Below are 19,234 nucleotides of genomic sequence, written 5' to 3'. Positions count from 1 at the left end.
ACTGTCTATACTGTCCATACTGTCTATACAAACCATCATATACTGTCTATACACACCATCATATACTGTCCATACTGTCTATACAAACCATAATATACTGTCCATACTATCTATACACACCATCATATACTGTCTATACTCACCATCATATACTGTCTATACACACCATCATATACTGTCTATACACACCATCATATACTGTCTATACACACCATCATATACTGTCTATACACACCACCATATACTGTCCATACTGTCTATACAAACCATCATATACTGTCCATACGGTCTATACAAACCATCATATACTGTCTATACTGTCTATACACACCATTATATACTGTCTATACACACCATCATATACTGTCCATACTGTCTATACAAACCATCATATACTGTCTATACTGTCCATACTGTCTATACAAACCATCATATACTGTCTATACACACCATCATATACTGTCCATACTGTCTATACACACCATCATATACTGTCTATACACACCATCATATACTGTCCATACTGTCTATACAAACCATTATATACTGTCCATAATGTCTATACAAACCATCATATAATGTCTATACTGTCCATACTGTCTATACAAACCATCATATACTGTGTATACACACCATCATATACTGTCCATACTGTCTATACACACCATCATATACTGTCCATATTGTCTATACACACCATCATATACTGTCCATACTGTCTATACACACCATTATATACTGTCTATACACACCATCATATACTTCCTGTACTGTCTATACACACCATCATATACTGTCTATACTGTCTATACAAACCCTCATATACTGTCTATACACACTATCATATACTGTCTATACACACCATTATATACTGTCCATACTATCTATACAAACCATCATATACCGTCTATACTGTCCATACTGTCGATATAAACCATCATATACTGTCTATGCACACCATCATATACTGTCCATACAGTCTATACACACCATCATATACTGTCCATACTGTCTATACACACCATCATATACTGTCTATACACACCATCATATACTGTTCATACGGTCAATTCACACCGTCATATACTGTTCATACTGTCTATACAAACCATCATATACTGTCTATACACACCATCATATACTGTCTATACACACCATTATATACTGTCCATACTGTCTATACAAACCATCATATACTGTCTATACTGTCCATACTGTCGATACAAACCATCATATACTGTCTATACACACCATCGTATACTGTCTATACTGTCTATACAAACCATCATATACTGTCCATACTGTCTATACACACCATTATATACTGTCTATACACACCATCATATACTTCCTGTACTGTCTATACACACCATCATATACTGTCCATACTGTCTATACAAACCATCATATACTGTCTATACACACCATCATATACTGTCTATACACACCATCATATACTGTCCATACTGTCTATACAAACCATCATATACTGTCTATACTGTCCATACTGTCGATACAAACCATCATATACTGTCTATACACACCATCATATACTGTCCATACTGTCTATACACACCATCATATACTGTCTATACACACCATCATATACTGTTCATACGGTCTATACACACCGTCATATACTGTCTGTACACACACCATCATATACTTTTCATACTTAGATTCCAGACTCTGGAATTGCTCATTCTGATATTTCTTAATTCCTTTCTTTTTATTTTGTGGATTTGTGTGTATTGTTTTGCATTTTTAGGTATTACTGCACTGTTGGAGCTAGACGCATAAGCATTTAGCTGCACCTGTGATAACATCTGAAAAATGTGTATGCGACCAATCAAATTTGATTTGTGATGTCTGGTTTAGTCTACATGGCTTTGAACAGCCTAGATGTTTTTGGGAGGACTGTATTGATGTGGACAGGGGACCACTGTGACTGATGAGATAGACCTCCCCTGATACTTGGCATACACGGCTAGGCTACAACTACAACTACTAGCTGGTAACGACATTCTGCATACTATGGCAAATGCTTTTACTGCCCAGGCCAGTTAAGACCCTTTTCTTAAGAGATTTAATAGGGACAATATACACTGAGTGTACAAAACATTAGGAACACCTGCTCTTTCCATGACATGGACTGACCAGAGGAATCCAGCTGAAAGCTATGATCCCTTACTGATGTCACCTGTTAAATCCACTTCAATTAGTATAGCGCCTTGAGACAATAGAGACATGGATTGTGTATGTGTGCCATTCAGAGAGTGAATTGGCAAGACAAACGATTGAAGTGCCTTTGAACAGGGTATGGTAGTAGGTGCTAGGTGCACCGGTTTGGGTCTTTGAACAGGGTATGGTAGTAGGTGCTAGGTGCACCGGTTTGGGTCTTTGAACAGGGTATGGTAGTAGGTGCTAGGTGCACCGGTTTGAGTGTGTTAAGAACTGCAACACTGCTGGGTTTTTCCTGCTCAACACTTTCCCATGTGTATCAAAAATGGTCCACCAGCCACTGTGGGAAGCATTGGAGTCAACATGGGCCAGCATTCCTGTGCCTGTGGAATGCTTTCGACAACTTGTAGTCCATGTCCTGACAGATTGAGGCTGTGCTGAGGGCTGAAAGGGTGCAACTCAATATTAGGAAGGTGTTCTTTTTGTACACTCGGTGTATATGTAAAATCTTAGCTGTAATTCTCAGCAATAGTCTGATTATTGATTGTTGTTGTTAAAACTACGACACCAAAAATATATCAACAGACTAATAAAATAGTTTAATTCTGTCTATTTGCCTACAGTATCTATTATCTAAACAATTCAAAGAATATCTTAAAATGGAAAATACCTCCCTTTGACCAACTGTGGCTTTGGGCGGAGATGGTACTCACGTTCACCTCAGTGCCTTCAGACAATAAATACAGTAAAAATATAGTTTGAATAGAAAATAAAAGTAATTGCTTACTGTTAGTAAAATGGCCTTATTCCGGGCTGAACAACTCGGAACCCTCTGAACAATCTGAATATTGTCTTTTAGAATTGTCAGAGTCATAATAAACAGGGGCGTTTATGCACCAAAAATCTGAGAGTGCACAAAATAAGTGCGTATGGCTGGGGGTTGGTGAAGTTGGAGAACCCCTGAAACAGCTTTTTTCCTGCAATCTAGAGCCATAATCCATATGCTTACCTCTATATAAAAAACATATGTACAGTATATCTAAGCATACCCCTTGACCTGTCTGTTTCCTCCTGATGGGTGGTTATTTTTATAAACTAAATACTCTTCTCTGCTAAAATCTGTGTGAGTGTGAATGTGAGTACAGTACATTTAGTTTAAAAAAGAATAGTAATCTGTACATGTAGGTAGGGGTAAAGTGACTATGCATAGATAATAAACAGCAAGGGGGGGGGTTAATGTAAGTAGTCCGGTTGGTCATTTAATTAATTGTTCAGCAGTCTTACGGCTTGGGGTTAGAAACTGTTAAGGAGCATTTTGGTCCCGTTTGCCATGCGGTAGCAGAGAGAACAGTCTATGACTTGGGTGACTGGAGTCTTTGACAATTTTTGGGACCTCCCTCTGTTACCCCCTAGTATATAGGTCCTGGATGGCAGGAAGCTTGGCCCCAGTGATGTACTGGGCCGTACGCACTACCCTCTGTAGCACCTTACGGTCAGATGCCGAGCAGTTGCCATACCAGGCGATTATGCAACCGGTCAGCTGTAGAACTTTGAGGATCTGGGGACCCATGCCAAATCTTTTCAGTCTCCTGAGGGGGAAAAGGTGTTGTCGTGCCCTCTTCACAACTGTCTTGGTGTGTTTGGACCATGATAGTTCGTTGGTGATGTGGACACCAAGGAACTTGAAACTCTTGACATGCTCCACTACAGCCCCGTCGATGTTAATTGGGGCCTGTTCTACCGCCCTGCATTTTCCTGTACTCCAAGATCAGCTCCTTTGTCTTGCTCACATTGAGGGAGCTGTTCCTCACTATAGGCGGTCTCGTCGTTGTCCAGGCCTAACACTGTTTTGTCGTCAGCAAACTTCATGATGGTGTTGGAGTCGTGCTTGGCCACGCAGTCGTGGGTGAACAGGGAGTTAAAGAGGGGACTAAGCACACACCCCTGAGGGGCCCAAGTTTTGAGGATCAGCGTGGCACATGTGTTGTTGCCACCCTTACCACCTGGGGGGTGGCCTGTCAGGAAGTCCAGGATCCAGTTGCAGAGGGAGGTGTTTAGCCCCAGTATCCTTAGCTTAGTGATGAGATTTGTGGGCACTATGGTGTTGAACGCTGAGCTGTATGAACAGCATTCTTACATAGGTGTTCCTTTTGTCCAGGTGGGAAAGGGCAGTGTAGAGTGCAATTGAGATCGCGTCATCTGTGGATCTGTTGGGGCGGTATGCAAATTGGAGTGGGTCTAGGGTTCCCGGGATGATGGTTTTGATGTGAGCCATGACCAGCCTTTCAAAGCATTTCATGGCTACCAACATCAGTGCTAAAAAGCGGTAATAATTTAGGCAGGTTACCTTTGCTTCCTTGGGCACAGGGACTATGGTGGTCTGCTTGAAACATGTAGGTATTACAGACTCGGTCAGGGAGAGGTTGAAAACGTCAGTGAAGACACTTGCCAGTTGGCCCGCGCATGCTTTGAGTACACGTCCTGGTAATCCGTCTGACCCTGCGGCTTTGTTAATGTTGACCTGTTTAAAGGTCTTGCTTACCTCGGCTACGGAGAGCGTGATCACACAGTCGTCCGGAACAGCTGGTGCTCTCATACATGCTTCATTGTTGCTTGCCTCTAAGCGATCATAAAAGGGCATTTAGCTCATCTGGTAGCTAGCTATTCTAATTTGATTGATAGCCTGAAATGGCTTTTTGGTAGCTAGTTATGAGGTTAGGCGATTAGGAACCTATCTGGGCTAGATAAATACCAACTTCATACAATTGCTAGGTGGCTAGTAGTATTATGAGAAACAACAACAACATTATCATTAAAAAAAGGACAAATCTGAGGGGGCACTTGCCCCTGTGCTCCCCTTGGGCATGACGCCTCTGATAATGAATGTAGTATTTTCAGCCCAAGATGAGTCATGTAGGGGACAGTAAGGACGTAGGGGTACAGAGTACAGAGTACAGAGTCTGTGATTCAGGTGGTATGGCAGAATAAAGCAGAGAGAAGAGAAAATAAGAGAAGAAGAGTTCATGTAGAGCATACGGGTACGGTGGGTACAGAGTACAGTGCAGTACAGTGTGTTTCAGGTAGTTTGGCAGAGAGGAAAGTGACGGAAAGCAGAGAAGAAAGGAGTTCATTCAGACAGTGATAAGGGTTGTTGACCTTGAGCCAGTAAACAGGGATTACCTGTGCAGTGCCAATCTATCTGTTATGATGTGTGGGTGTACTGTATGAAGTGAGGTCTCTCACGTGCGTCACACGACATGAGATTTGTTGGTTCAAACTATAAATGACATGATACTTGAAATCAGAGCCTCTCCAGATGACACATTACTTGTCTGGTGAAAAAAGCTGGCGCCATGACAGTGATCATTTTAATGACTTATTTTGTTGGATAGCAATTATACTGCAATAAATACTACATACCAGCAACACAACAAAAAGTTGGTATTTTTCTGACACACAGGGGCGGCAGTTCAGTTATTGCCTACCGCCATGAATATCCCCTAAGAATCAAATTAACAAAAGGATAGAGTAATATGGGGTGTCTTCATACACGCCATTATTCACACGCCATTATTCACACGCCATTATTCACATGCCATTATTCACACACCATTATTCACACGCCATTATTCACACGCCATTATTCACACACCATTATTCACACGCCATTATTCACACGCCATTATTCACACGCCATTATTCACACGCCATTATTCACATGCCATTATTCACACACCATTATTCACATGCCATTATTCACATGCCATTATTCACACACCATTATTCACATGCCATTATTCACACGCCATTATTCACACGCCATTATTCACACGCCATTATTCACACGCCATTATTCACACGCCATTATTCACACGCCATTATTCACACGCCATTATTCACACGCCATTATTCACACACCATTATTCACACACCATTATTCACACGCCATTATTCACATGCCATTATTCACACGCCATTATTCACACGCCATTATTCACACGCCATTATTCACACGCCATTATTCACACGCCATTATTCACACGCCATTATTCACACACCATTTCAGTTTAAGTCAATGAATCTCAGTTGACTGGTTGTGTCTATTGTTACCATATATCAACGTGAAGCAACTCCCTGCAGTTAGAATGTGCTGCATACTTTAGTGAACACAAGTAAACATCACTGTCCTCCTGGAGATGACAACCATGTGTGCAACAATAAATTCCACCATTATTATGTTCCTCCCCTAGACCTCTCACACATAAACATTCCCACACATACACAACGCACACAATAAAGCATGTGCATGTACTTAGATACATTTAGTCACACACATAGTCTTTTTGCCTCTTGGAGGAACTAGACTCATTATTTTTCAACTCTTTGTTCTGTGTTTAATGAGTTTCTCAGACTGTCTGTTCTTTAGTTGTGTTTTTCAAACATTCTTTACTTAGTCCTACCCTGAGAGCACAAAACACCATAACAGTCAGTGTATCGTCTGACTAGTGTCCCTCACAGTCCATTATTGCTGTGTGCTCTATAACTCTTTGTGTAGCTGGCCTTGTCCTAGATCGGTGTGTGAACTGGTCCTAGATCAGTTGGAATATAGCAGTGCCAAAGCTGGAACTCAGTACCAGTTCATCCGTTTAGAGCTGGTCGGTTGCGTTTACTGGTCATAAATCAGTTGAAAATACACCATGTTCCAAGGTGATAACTTTAAATGTAAAGTAAGCCTACAGTATGGGACTGACGTTGTGCATTGCCAGATTGCAGTGGCGCTAACTCTGTACCAGGTGTGTGTATGTGGGAGAACTGTTTTCATTTTCAGCTGTATTGCTAACTGGCCCTAGATCAGTTATAGCTCTAACTCAGTACCAGGTGTGTGTATGTGGGAGAACTGTTTGCATTTTCAGCTGTATTGCTAACTGGCCCTAGAACAGTTATAGCTCTAACTCAGTAACAGGTAGAGTCTTTATGGCTGGTGCTTCGTTGATACAGTAGTCTGACTGTGGGTCAGTGTGTAGGCTACAGTACTCACCATGGGCCTGAGCTGCTGAGCTGTGGGAGTACCCCAGGGCCAGCAGGGCTGTCTCCACCAGCTGGTTGAAGAGGATATCTTTCCTGACCAGGACAAACTCAGCATGCTCCTCTCTGTGTCCCTCCTTCCTCTCCACCTCCTCACGCTCTCGTTCACGCTGCATCCCTCCGTCAGGCCCTGCCTGCTCTACCACACAGAACACTGGGATCATCAGACCTGGAGGAGAGGAGAGGAGAGGAGAGGAGGGGAGGGGAGGGGAGAGGAGGGGAGGGGAGGAGAGGAGAGGAGAGGAGGAGAGGAGAGGAGAGGGGAGGAGGAGAGGAGAGGAGAGGAGAGAGAGGAGAGGAGAGGAGAGGAGAGGAGAGAGGAGAGGAGAGGAGAGGAGAGGAGAGGAGGGGAGGGGGAGGAGAGGAGGGGGGAGGGGAGGGGAGAGGAGAGGAGGGGGAGGGGAGGGGAGAGGAGAGGAGAGGAGGAGAGGAGAGGAGAGGAGAGGAGAGGAGAGGAGAGGAGGGAGGGGAGAGGAGAGGAGAGGAGAGAGAGAGGAGAGGAGAGAGAGAGAGAGAGAGAGAGAGGAGAGAGAGAGACAGGGAAGGTAAAGAGAAATTGACGATAACGTTAGTAAATCTTATGCTAAGAAGGTGAAATATTATATATTATATCTAATTAGGTCTGCATGGAATACTTTATATATATTATAGGAGAAGTTCATTTGAAATGTGCTGATATAAATTACACGAAACAATCAATGGATCGTTTGAATGGCTGTTTATTCAGTTTTGTAGTATACTTTTGTCTCTTAAATCCTGTTCAAGTAATAGACTGCAGCTAATCTAACGGCAAGGATATTCTTTAGATTAAAGGTGAAATAAAAATGGATATGCAAAGACATCATAAAAAGTTAGCAGAGAGAATCACCATTCGAAGTGTCAATATCAATTGATAAGCTTGAGACTGCTTTAACTATCTAAGTCATTTACATTGATTGAACGCCACAAGAGTACAGTTGGTGCTTTCTGGATCAAACACTAATACAAGCTATTGTGTCCATGATCAGTTCTTCCATCATTTAAAGTTACACAGAATTCAGTGGACTTGCTATGCAAGTTTCAACGGCTCTACTTTGGACGATTTATCGCAAGGCCTTGTAGATGATTTATAATTGAACTATTTCATGGATTAAGCTGGAGCGTGGTAACCGTTCCCAGAGTGATAATGGTCCACACAATGCCCTCATACTTTTCTGTGTTATTGACTGTATGTTTGTTTATCCCATGTGTAACTCTGTGTTGTTATTTTTGTCGCACTGCTTTGCTTTATCTTGGCCAGGTCTCAGTTGTAAATGAGAACTTGTTCTCAACTGGCACACCTGGTTAAATAAATGTGAAATATATATTTTTTAAATAAACAACTGCCCAGAGCCGTCTTTCACATCAGACCTGGCACCGTGACCTGCCCACAGGTCACCAACGTTGGTCGGGCAGTAACACAGACTGTTAAAGATTGCAGCGAGTAGAGGTCAGGAGTTTTTCCTGACCACATCAGCTGACATCTAGGGCTCTTTCGCTCCCAGCATCCAGGCATGATGTTTTTCGCCCCATATTCAATATTGTTTCAACTGCTATGGTTTTCTGTGGACCCTCACCCTACTACAATAGTCATGTATTCCAGAGGGACATCAGAGACTGCAACGTTCTCTGCTTCACAGAAACATGGCTTACTGGGAAGACGCTATCCGATGCGGTGCAGCCAACGGGTTTCTCCACGCATCGCGCCGACAGAAACAAACATCTTTCTGGTAAGAAGAGTGGCGGGGGCGTATGCCTCATGACTAACGAGACATGGTGTGATGAAGGAAACATACAGGAACTCAAATCCTTCTGTTCACCTGATTTAGAATTCCTCACAATCAAATGTAGACCGCATTATCTTCCAAGAGAATTCTCCTCGATTATAATCACAGCCGTATATATCCCCCCCCAAGCAGACACATCGATGGCTCTGAACGAACTTTATTTAACTCTTTGCAAACTGGAAACCATTTATCCGGAGGCTGCATTCATTGTAGCTGGGGATTTTAACAAAGCTAATCTGAAAACAAGACTCCCTAAATTTTACCAGCATATCGATTGCGCAACCAGGGGTGGTAAAACCTTGGATCATTGTTACTCTAACTTCCGCGACGCATATAAGGCCCTGCCCCGCCCCCCTTTCGGAAAAGCTGACCACGACTCCATTTTGCTGATCCCTGCCTACAGGCAGAAACTAAAACAAGAGGCTCCCACGCTGAGGTCTGTCCAACGCTGGTCAGACCAAGCTGACTCCACACTCCAAGACTGCTTCCATCACGTGGACTGGGACATGTTTCGTATTGCGTCAGATGGAAATATTGACGAATACGCTGATTCGGTGTGCGAGTTCATTAGAACATGCGTCGAAGATGTCGTTCCCATAGCAACGATAAAAACATTCCCAAACCAGAAACCGTGGATTGATGGCAGCATTCGCGTGAAACTGAAAGCGCGAACCACTGCTTTTAAATCAGGGCAAGGTGTCTGGTAATATGTCCGAATATAAACAATGCAGCTATTCCCTCCGCAAGGCTATTAAACAAGCTAAGCGTCAGTACAGAGACAAAGTGGAATCTCAATTCAATGGCTCAGACACAAGAGGCATGTGGCAGGGTCTACAGTCAATCACGGACTACAAGAAGAAACCCAGCCCAGTCACGGACCAGGATGTCTTGCTCCCAGGCAGACTAAATAACTTTTTTGCCCGCTTTGAGGACAATACAGTGCCACTGACACGGCCTGCAACGAAAACATGCGGTCTCTCCTTCACTGCAGCCGAGGTGAGTAAGACATTTAAACGTGTTAACCCTCGCAAGGCTGCAGGCCCAGACGGCATCCCCAGCCGCGCCCTCAGAGCATGCGCAGACCAGCTGGCCGGTGTGTTTACGGACATATTCAATCAATCCCTATACCAGTCTGCTGTTCCCACATGCTTCAAGAGGGCCACCATTGTTCCTGTTCCCAAGAAAGCTAAGGTAACTGAGCTAAACGACTACCGCCCGTAGCACACACTTCCGTCATCATGAAGTGCTTTGAGAGACTAGTCAAGGACCATATCACCTCCACCCTACCTGACACCCTAGACCCACTCCAATTTGCTTACCGCCCAAATAGGTCCACAGACGATGCAATCTCAACCACACTGCACTCTGCCCTAACCCACCTGGACAAGAGGAATACCTATGTGAGAATGCTGTTCATCGACTACAGCTCGGCATTCAACACCATAGTACCCTCCAAGCTCGTCATCAAGCTCGAGACCCTGGGTCTCGACCCCGCCCTGTGCAACTGGGTACTGGACTTCCTGACGGGCCGCCCCAGGTGGTGAGGGTAGGCAACAACATCTCCCCGCTGATCCTCAACACGGGGGCCCCACAAGGGTGCGTTCTGAGCCCTCTCCTGTACTCCCTGTTCACCCACGACTGCGTGGCCATGCACGCAATCATCAAGTTTGCGGACGACACAACAGTGGTAGGCTTGATTACCAACAACGACGAGACGGCCTACAGGGAGGAGGTGAGGGCCCTCGGAGTGTGGTGTCAGGAAAATAACCTCACACTCAACGTCAACAAAACTAAGGAGATGATTGTGGACTTCAGGAAACAGCAGAGGGAACACCCCCCTATCCACATCGATGGATCAGTAGTGGAGAGGGTAGCAAGTTTTAAGTTCCTCGGCATACACATCACAGACAAACTGAATTGGTCCACTCACACTGACAGCGTCGTGAAGAAGGCGCAGCAGCACCTCTTCAACCTCAGGAGGCTGAAGAAATTCGGCTTGTCACCAAAAGCACTCACAAACTTCTACAGATGCACAATCGAGAGCATCCTGGCGGGCTGTATCACCGCCTGGTACGGCAACTGCTCCGCCCTCAACCGTAAGGCTCTCCAGAGGGTAGTGAGGTCTGCACAACGCATCACCGGGGAAAACTACCTGCCCTCCAGGACACCTACACCACCCGATGTTACAGGAAGGCCATAAAGATCATCAAGGACATCAACCACCCGAACCACTGCCTGTTCACCCCGCTATCATCCAGAAGGCGAGGTCAGTACAGGTGCATCAAAGCTGGGACCGAGAGACTGAAAAACAGCTTCTATCTCAAGGCCATCAGACTGTTAAACAGCCACCACTAACACTGAGTGGCTGCTGCCAACACACTGTCATTGACACTGACCCAACTCCAGCCACTTTAATAATGGGAATTGATGGGAAATGATGTAAATATATCACTAGCCACTTTAAACAATGCTACCTTATATAATGTTACTTACCCTACATTATTCATCTCATATGCATATGTATATACTGTACTCTAGATCATCGACTGCATTCTTATGTCACTAGCCACTTTAACTATGCCACTTTGTTTACTTTGTCTACATACTCATCTCATATGTATATACTGTACTCGATACCATCTACTGTATGCTGCTCTGTACCATCACTCATTCATATATCCTTATGTACATATTCCTTATCCCCTTACACTGTGTATAAGACAGTAGTTTTGGAATTGTTAGTTAGATTACTTGTTGGTTATCACTGCATTGTCGGAACTAGAAGCACAAGCATTTCGCTACACTCGCATTAACATCTGCTAACCATGTGTATGTGACAAATAAAATTTGATTGATTTGATTTGATGTAGCGCACAGTAGAATGATAACCAGCGACGATTGCTAGTGTTTACAAGTTACCACAATAGTCAACATTTAAAATAATCTAATTCTTAATCTTTCATTATTTTATTTCTTATTTTTAGTACCACTCCCAAAATCCCACCCCACTATCAGATATCACTATCCTTTTGATCCACAACAACCACATGATTCCTCCTTCACCAATATCCCTATTTTTCCTGAAAGGCTTTTGATTGTAGGCCACCTGTCGACTGGCAATTAATTAAGGCTCTCACAAGAAATGAGGGTCTGAGCATTAGGCAAACTCCCAGCACTAATAATAAGAGTAGAGCAATACCACACGCACACGACGCAGCAGCACCATTAGAGCCTCTCTCTCTCTCTCTCTCCCCCTTGTTTTAATCAGTCAATTCCTATATTTCTATTTCCTCTCCATTAATCATCCCGGCTCCCAGTTCGATGGGCTCTTATGGAGTGAATTACACACTGGAGCTTTGTGCCAATTCAAGTAAGTGAATTTCCCCCAACAGGGAAATATAACTGTCAACACAGAGCAGTTCTAACCAGCTCTCTCTCTCTCCCTCTTTCTCTCCTCCCTTGCCCTCTCTCTCTCTCTCTCCCTCCCCCTCTCTCTCTCTCTCCCTCCCTCCCTTCTCCATCTCTCTCCCTCCCTCCCCCTCTCTCTCTCTCTCTTTCCCTCCCCCTCTCTCTCCCCCTCCCTCCCCCTCTCTCTCTCTCTCTCTCCATCCCTCTCCCTCTCTCTCTCTCCCTCCCTCACCCTCTCTCTCTCTCCCCCTCACCATCTCTCTCCTCTTCCTCCCTCCCCTCTCTCTCTCCCTCCCTCCCCCTCTCTCTCCCTCCCTCCCCCTCCCTCCCCCTCTCTCTCTCTCTCTCTCTCCCTCCCTCCCCCTCTCTCTCTCTCTCTCTCTCTCTCTCCCTCCGTCCCCCTCTCCCCCCTCTCTCCCTCCCTCCCCCTCTCCATATGTATTTCTGTCTGTAACTCTTAGTTTCTATCTGTGTCTATCACCCTCTTCTTCCTTTCCTCCAGATCTTGTTAATGGTGGGAATGTGAGGGAATGGACATGTGTAATACTTGTATATACCTGAAATATATGCATGTGTGTGATCTATACTGAACAAAAATATTAATATGAGGAAATCAGTCAATTGAAATAAATTCATTAGGACCTAATCTATAGATTTCACGTGACTGGGAGTACAGATATGCCTCTGTTGGTTACATATACCTTAAAAAGAAGAGGCCTCACAATGAGCCTCAGGACTCGTTGCGGTATTTTTGTGCATTCAAATTGCTAATCGATAAAATGCACTTGTGTTCGTTGTCCGTAGCTTATGCCTGACCACACCATAACCCCACCACCACCGTGGGGCACTCTGTTCACAATGTTGACATCAGCAAACCGCTCACCCATACAATGCCTTACACAAGGACTGCGGTAGTGAAGCCGGTTGGGCGTACTGCCAAATTCTCTAAAACAATGATGGAGGCGGCTTATGCTATAGAAATTAACTTTAATTTCTCTGCCAACAGCTCTGGTGGACATTCCTGCAGTCAGCATGCCAGTTGCACTCTCCCTCTAAACTTCAGACACTTGTAGCATTGTGTTTTGTGACAAAACGGCACATTTTAAAATGGCCTTTTATTGTTCCCCAGCACAAGGTGCACCTGTGTAATGATCATGCTGTTTAATCAGAATCTTGATATACCACACCTGTCAGGTGGATGGATTATCTTGGAAGGAGAAATGCTCACTAACAGGAATGTGGAGAAATGCTCACTAACAGAGATGTGGAGAAATGCTCACTAACAGGGATGTGGAGAAATGCTCACTAACAGGGATGTGGAGAAATGCTCACTAACAGGGATGTGTAGAAACGCTCACTAACAGGGATGTGGAGAAACGCTCACTAACAGGGATGTGGAGAAACGCTCTCTAACAGGGATGTGGAGAAACGCTCACTAACAGGGATGTGGAGAAACGCTCACTAACAGGGATGTGGAGAAACGCTCACTAACAGGGATGTGGAGAAATGCTCACCAACAGGGATGTGGAGAAATGATCACTAACAGGGATGTGGAGAAATGCTCACAAACAGGGATGTGGAGAAATGCTCACTAACAGGGATGTGGAGAAATGCTCACTAACAGGGATGTGGAGAAATGCTCACTAACAGGGATGTGGAGAAATGCTCACGAACAGGGATGTGGAGAAATGCTCACTAACAGGGATGTGGAGAAACGCTCACTAACAGGGATGTGGAGAAATGCTCACTAACAGGGATGTGGAGAAATGCTCACTAACAGGGATGTGGAGAAATGCTCACTAACAAATGCTCACTAACAGGGATGTGGAGAAATGCTCACTAACAGGGATGTGGAGAAATGCTCACTAACAGGGATGTGGAGAAATGCTCACTAACAGGGATGTGGAGAAATGCTCACTAACAGGGATGTGGAGAAATGCTCACTAACAGGGATGTGGGAGAACAGGGATTCTCACTAACAGGGATGTGGAGAAATGCTCACTAACAGGGATGTGGAGAAATGCTCACTAACAGGGATGTGGAGAAATGCTCACTAACAGGGATGTGGAGAAATGCTCACTAACAGGGATGTGGAGAAATGCTCACTAACAGGGATGTGGAGAAATGCTCACTAACAGGGATGTGGAGAAATGCTCACTAACAGGGATGTGGAGAAATGCTCACTAACAGGGATGTGGAGAAATGCTCACACAGGGATGTGGAGAAATGCTCACTAACAGGGATGTGGAGAAATGCTCACTAACAGGGATGTGGAGAAACGCTCACTAACAGGGATGTGGAGAAATGCTCACTAACAGGGATGTGGAGAAATGCTCACAAACAGGGATGTGGAGAAACGCTCACTAACAGGGATGTGGAGAAATGCTCACTAACAGGGATGTGGAGAAATGCTCACTAACAGGGATGTGGAGAAATGCTCACTAACAGGGATGTGGAGAAATGCTCACTAACAGGGATGTGGAGAAATGCTCACTAACAGGGATGTGGAGAAATGCTCACTAACAGGGATGTGGAGAAATGCTCACTAACAGGGATGTGGAGAAATGCTCACTAACAGGGATGAAAACACATTTGTGCACAATGTTTTAGAGAAATAATTATTAATGAATAATGAATAATTATCTGTATTGAAATGTGTATTTGAGCTCATGAAACATGGGACTAACACTACATGTTGCATTTATATTTCTGTTCAGCGTATGAATCTAGACATCTATTCATGTACTGTAAAGCTGAATGTGTGTATACTGTGTGAGTGTTCATAGGCCTACAGTGTGTTTGTGTGAATGCGTTCAATATTACACACCTGAATGTGAGAGTGCTCCATAGAACCTATATGCTGTATGTGACAGTGTGTGTGGCCCAGTCCTCATGGCTGGGCTGTGGTTTGGAGGAGACACATTGAGTTTCCTACCTTCGAAGACAACCCCTCATTAAGACGAACCATCCAGTCCAGCTGTTGCCAGGGCAAAGGAAGAGAAGTACCATCTCCCTGTCTCCCTCTTTTCCCCCCTACAGTATCACGCTCATCTCCAAGTTTCCTGTCTCCTCTAATATTCTCTATTGTGTGTGTGTGTGTGTGTGTGTGTGTGTGTGTGTGTGTGTGTGTGTGTGTGTGTGTGTGTGTGTGTGTGTGTGTGTGTGTGTTATATAATCTCACACATACATTAATAATCTTATGTATGCAGAGTGATCGATAACCTAGAGAGGAGTATAAATCAGCTTTATATAGCCATACTTTATTCAATAACCTCGGTGCTGTATAGTTCCCACGGCACTCTTATGGAACACACTGGATCTACACAGCACAGCCTGGTATGGGATTGAATGGATCCAAACTCAATGCTAAGGATTAGGCTTGTTATACAGTCCTATAAAATACTGCAATGGGCCTTGTGAACTCTAGCGTGCATGCCAATGTGGAGTTTAACTAGGGCCAGGAGTGTGTCCAAAACCCTTGTTCTGGTCCTAGTTACCAGAGGGCAAGGGCCACAGAGAGAGAGTAAGGCAAAGACAAAGAGAGACTAACTATCAAGGCTGTGAGTGTGGCTGTATCCCGATTCTCCACACTTGCTCACTCCCCATTATAGATTTAAAAAGCATTGGATTGGTGTAAAACATTGGATGGAAGGTAGTTTCTATCAATGTGTACAAGTGCATACGGTGGGTGTGTTTTGGAGCATCCTACCTCCCAGAGGTCTGTGTGGGTGGCCGTTGTGGCGTAGGAGGCGTGGCCCAGTGGGGCTCCCATTGAGCTCCAAACGCCCCATCTTCCCTGGCGGGGGTCCACTGAAGTCCGGGCTGCTCCCCCGCCGTTCCCGCTCAGGACTGTCCTGCATGCGGGGGCTCTCCCCGCCACCACGCTCCATCCCCCTCCAACCACCAGGGGGGGCTACTGCCAGAGGGTAAGGGCCTAGAGGGGCACAGACATCAGAGGGTAAGGGCCTAGACGGGCACAGACATCAGAGGGTAAGGGCCTAGAGGGGCACAGACATCAGAGGGTAAGGGCCTAGAGGGACACAGACATCAGAGGGTAAGGGCCTAGAGGGGCACAGACATCAGAGGGTAAGGGCCTAGAGGGGCACAGACATCAGAGGGTAAGGGCCTAGACGGGTACAGACATCAGAGGGTAAGGGCCTAGAGGGGCACAGACATCAGAGGGTAAGGGCCTAGAGGGGCACAGACATCAGAGGGTAAGGGCCTAGACGGGCACAGACATCAGAGGGTAAGGGCCTAGAGGGGCACAGACATCAGAGGGTAAGGGCCTAGATGGGCACAGACATCAGAGGGTAAGGGCCTAGACAGGCACAGACATCAGACGGTAAGGGCCTAGAGGGGCACAGACATCAGAGGGTAAGGGCCTAGACGGGCACAGACATCAGAGGGTAAGGGCCTAGAGGGGCACAGACATCAGAGGGTAAGGGCCTAGATGGGCACAGACATCAGATGGTAAGGGCCTAGAGGGGCACAGACATCAGAGGGTAAGGGCCTAGAGGGGCACAGACATCAGAGGGTAAGAGCCTAGATGGGCACAGACAGCAGAGGGTAAGGGCCTAGACGGGCACAGACAGCAGAGCGTACAGGCCTAGACGGGCAGAGACAGCAAGGCGTACAGGCCTAGACGGGCACAGACAGCAGAGGGTAAGGGCCTAGATGGGCACAGACATCAGAGGGTAAGGGCCTAGAAGGGCACAGACATCAGAGGGTAAGGGCCTAGAGGGTGCACAGACAGCGACAGCAGAGGGTAAGGGCCTAGACGGGCACAGACATCAGAGGGTAAGGGCCTAGACGGGCACAGACATCAGAGGGTAAGGGCCTAGAGGGGCACAGACATCAGAGGGTAAGGGCCTAGAGGGGCACAGACATCAGAGGGTAAGGGCCTAGAAGGGCACAGACATCAGACGGTAAGGGCCTAGAGGGGCACAGACAGCGACAGCAGAGGGTAAGGGCCTAGACGGGCACAGACATCAGAGGGTAAGAGCCTAGACGGGCACAGACATCAGAGGGTAAGGGCCTAGACGGGCACAGACAGCAGAGGGTAAGAGCCTAGATGGGCACAGACATCAGAGGGTAAGGGCCTAGACGGGCACAGACATCAGAGGGTAAGGGCCTAGACGGGTACAGACATCAGAGGGTAAGGGCCTAGAGGGGCACAGACATCAGAGGGTAACAGCCTAGATGGGCACAGACATCAGAGGGTAAGAGCCTAGATGGGCACAGGGCATAGGGTAAGAGCCTAGATGGGCACAGACAGCAGAGGGTAAGAGCCTAGACAGGCACAGACATCAGAGGTTAAGGGCCTAGAGGGGCACAGACATCAGAGGGTAAGGGCCTAGATGGGCACAGACATCAGAGGGTAAGGGCCTAGAGGGGCACAGACATCAGAGGGTAAGGGCCTAGAGAGGCACAGACATCAGAGGGTAAGAGCCTAGATGGGCACAGACAGCAGAGGGTAAGAGCCTAGATGGGCACAGACATCAGAGGGTAAGGGCCTAGAAGGGCACAGACATCAGAGGGTAAGGGCCTAGAGGGGCACAGACAGCGACAGCAGAGGGTAAGGGCCTAGACGGGCACAGACAGCAGAGGGTAAAAGCCTAGATGGGCACAGACATCAGAGGGTAAGGGCCTAGACGGGCACAGACATCAGAGGGTAAGGGCCTAGACGGGCACAGACATCAGAGGGTAAGGGCCTAGACGGGCACAGACATCAGAGGGTAAGGGCCTAGAGGGGCACAGACACCAGAGGGTAAGGGCCTAGAGGGGCACAGACAGCGACAGCAGAGGGTAAGGGCCTAGAGGGGCACAGACAGGGACAATGAAGAAAGTTAAGCAAAACGCAAAAAGATCAGTCCAAAAAACTACCAAAATTATATATGAAATACAATCACTAAGTTTTCACTTATACATACATACTGTAAAGAATATCCCTCCCCCACACACCACACAGACTTCCTCAGAGACAGAACAGGTAGCCAAACGTGTGGCTACTATCCTATCCCTGAAACCCCAGGCTTGTTTTTAAGGAGCCTGGTAGCTTATCTGCATTATCAACAAACAGTCAGGCTCAACAGAGACAGAGAGCGAGATAGCGAGAGAGAGAGAGAGAGGTTCTGCACCAGCATGTGTGGGGAATGTAAACTGGGCTGTGTGGGTGAAGGTGGAGGGGATTGGGTGGTGGAAGGTCTACTCTAACAGTAAAGGATTCCAACTCTGACCCCACTCTAGCCTCGGCACTCGCAGTCAGTGACGTTTTTGTCTGGTGTGTCCCAGAGAGAGACAGAAGAAGATATGTATAAGAAGATACGGTATAAATATACCGTGTGTGTGTGTGTGTGTGTGTGTGTGTGTGTGTGTGTGTGTGTGTGTCGCTGGATGCATCAGCGTGGGGCAGTGTCCTGGGATCAGTATAATTGGTCTGCCAAAGCGCTCTTATTGGGATTGTCCATAAGAGAGGCTGCTAGGCAATAGAGGACACCTGCCAATTATCAAAGAGCAGAGAGAACACACACACACACACAAGCCAAATGGACCGGTCATATTTACATACTAGTCTTTGGACACTGCCAGCCAACAATGTGCGTGAACTATGTCTGAGTGAGGGAGAGAGAGTAGGGGGACAGAGAGAGAACAGAAAAAGAGAGGAGAAAAGAGTGAGAATTGGAAAGGGGTACCCACTGAAGAGAGATGGTAAGAAGGTATATTATTTTATAGCACCTTTTATTTAGCAGCCTACG

General features: G+C 46.0%; 1 protein-coding gene across 1 annotated transcript in view; it reads right to left on the bottom strand.

Annotated features, from left to right (window-relative positions):
- LOC115124911 (DNA-binding protein SATB2-like) overlaps positions 1-19,234 on the bottom strand; it is a 75,695-nt gene that overhangs the window by 43,498 nt on the left and 12,963 nt on the right. The window contains 2 exon segments of the mRNA XM_065013319.1: positions 7,220-7,435; positions 16,189-16,413. Coding sequence (XP_064869391.1) covers positions 7,220-7,435; positions 16,189-16,369 — 397 coding nt within the window. The 5' untranslated portion in view covers positions 16,370-16,413.

This window comes from Oncorhynchus nerka, linkage group LG3, assembly GCF_034236695.1.
Source record: "Oncorhynchus nerka isolate Pitt River linkage group LG3, Oner_Uvic_2.0, whole genome shotgun sequence".
Classification (NCBI taxonomy): domain Eukaryota; kingdom Metazoa; phylum Chordata; class Actinopteri; order Salmoniformes; family Salmonidae; genus Oncorhynchus; species Oncorhynchus nerka.
The sequence above is the reverse complement of the archived record's forward strand: the minus strand, read 5'-3'. Positions and strand labels throughout refer to the sequence as shown.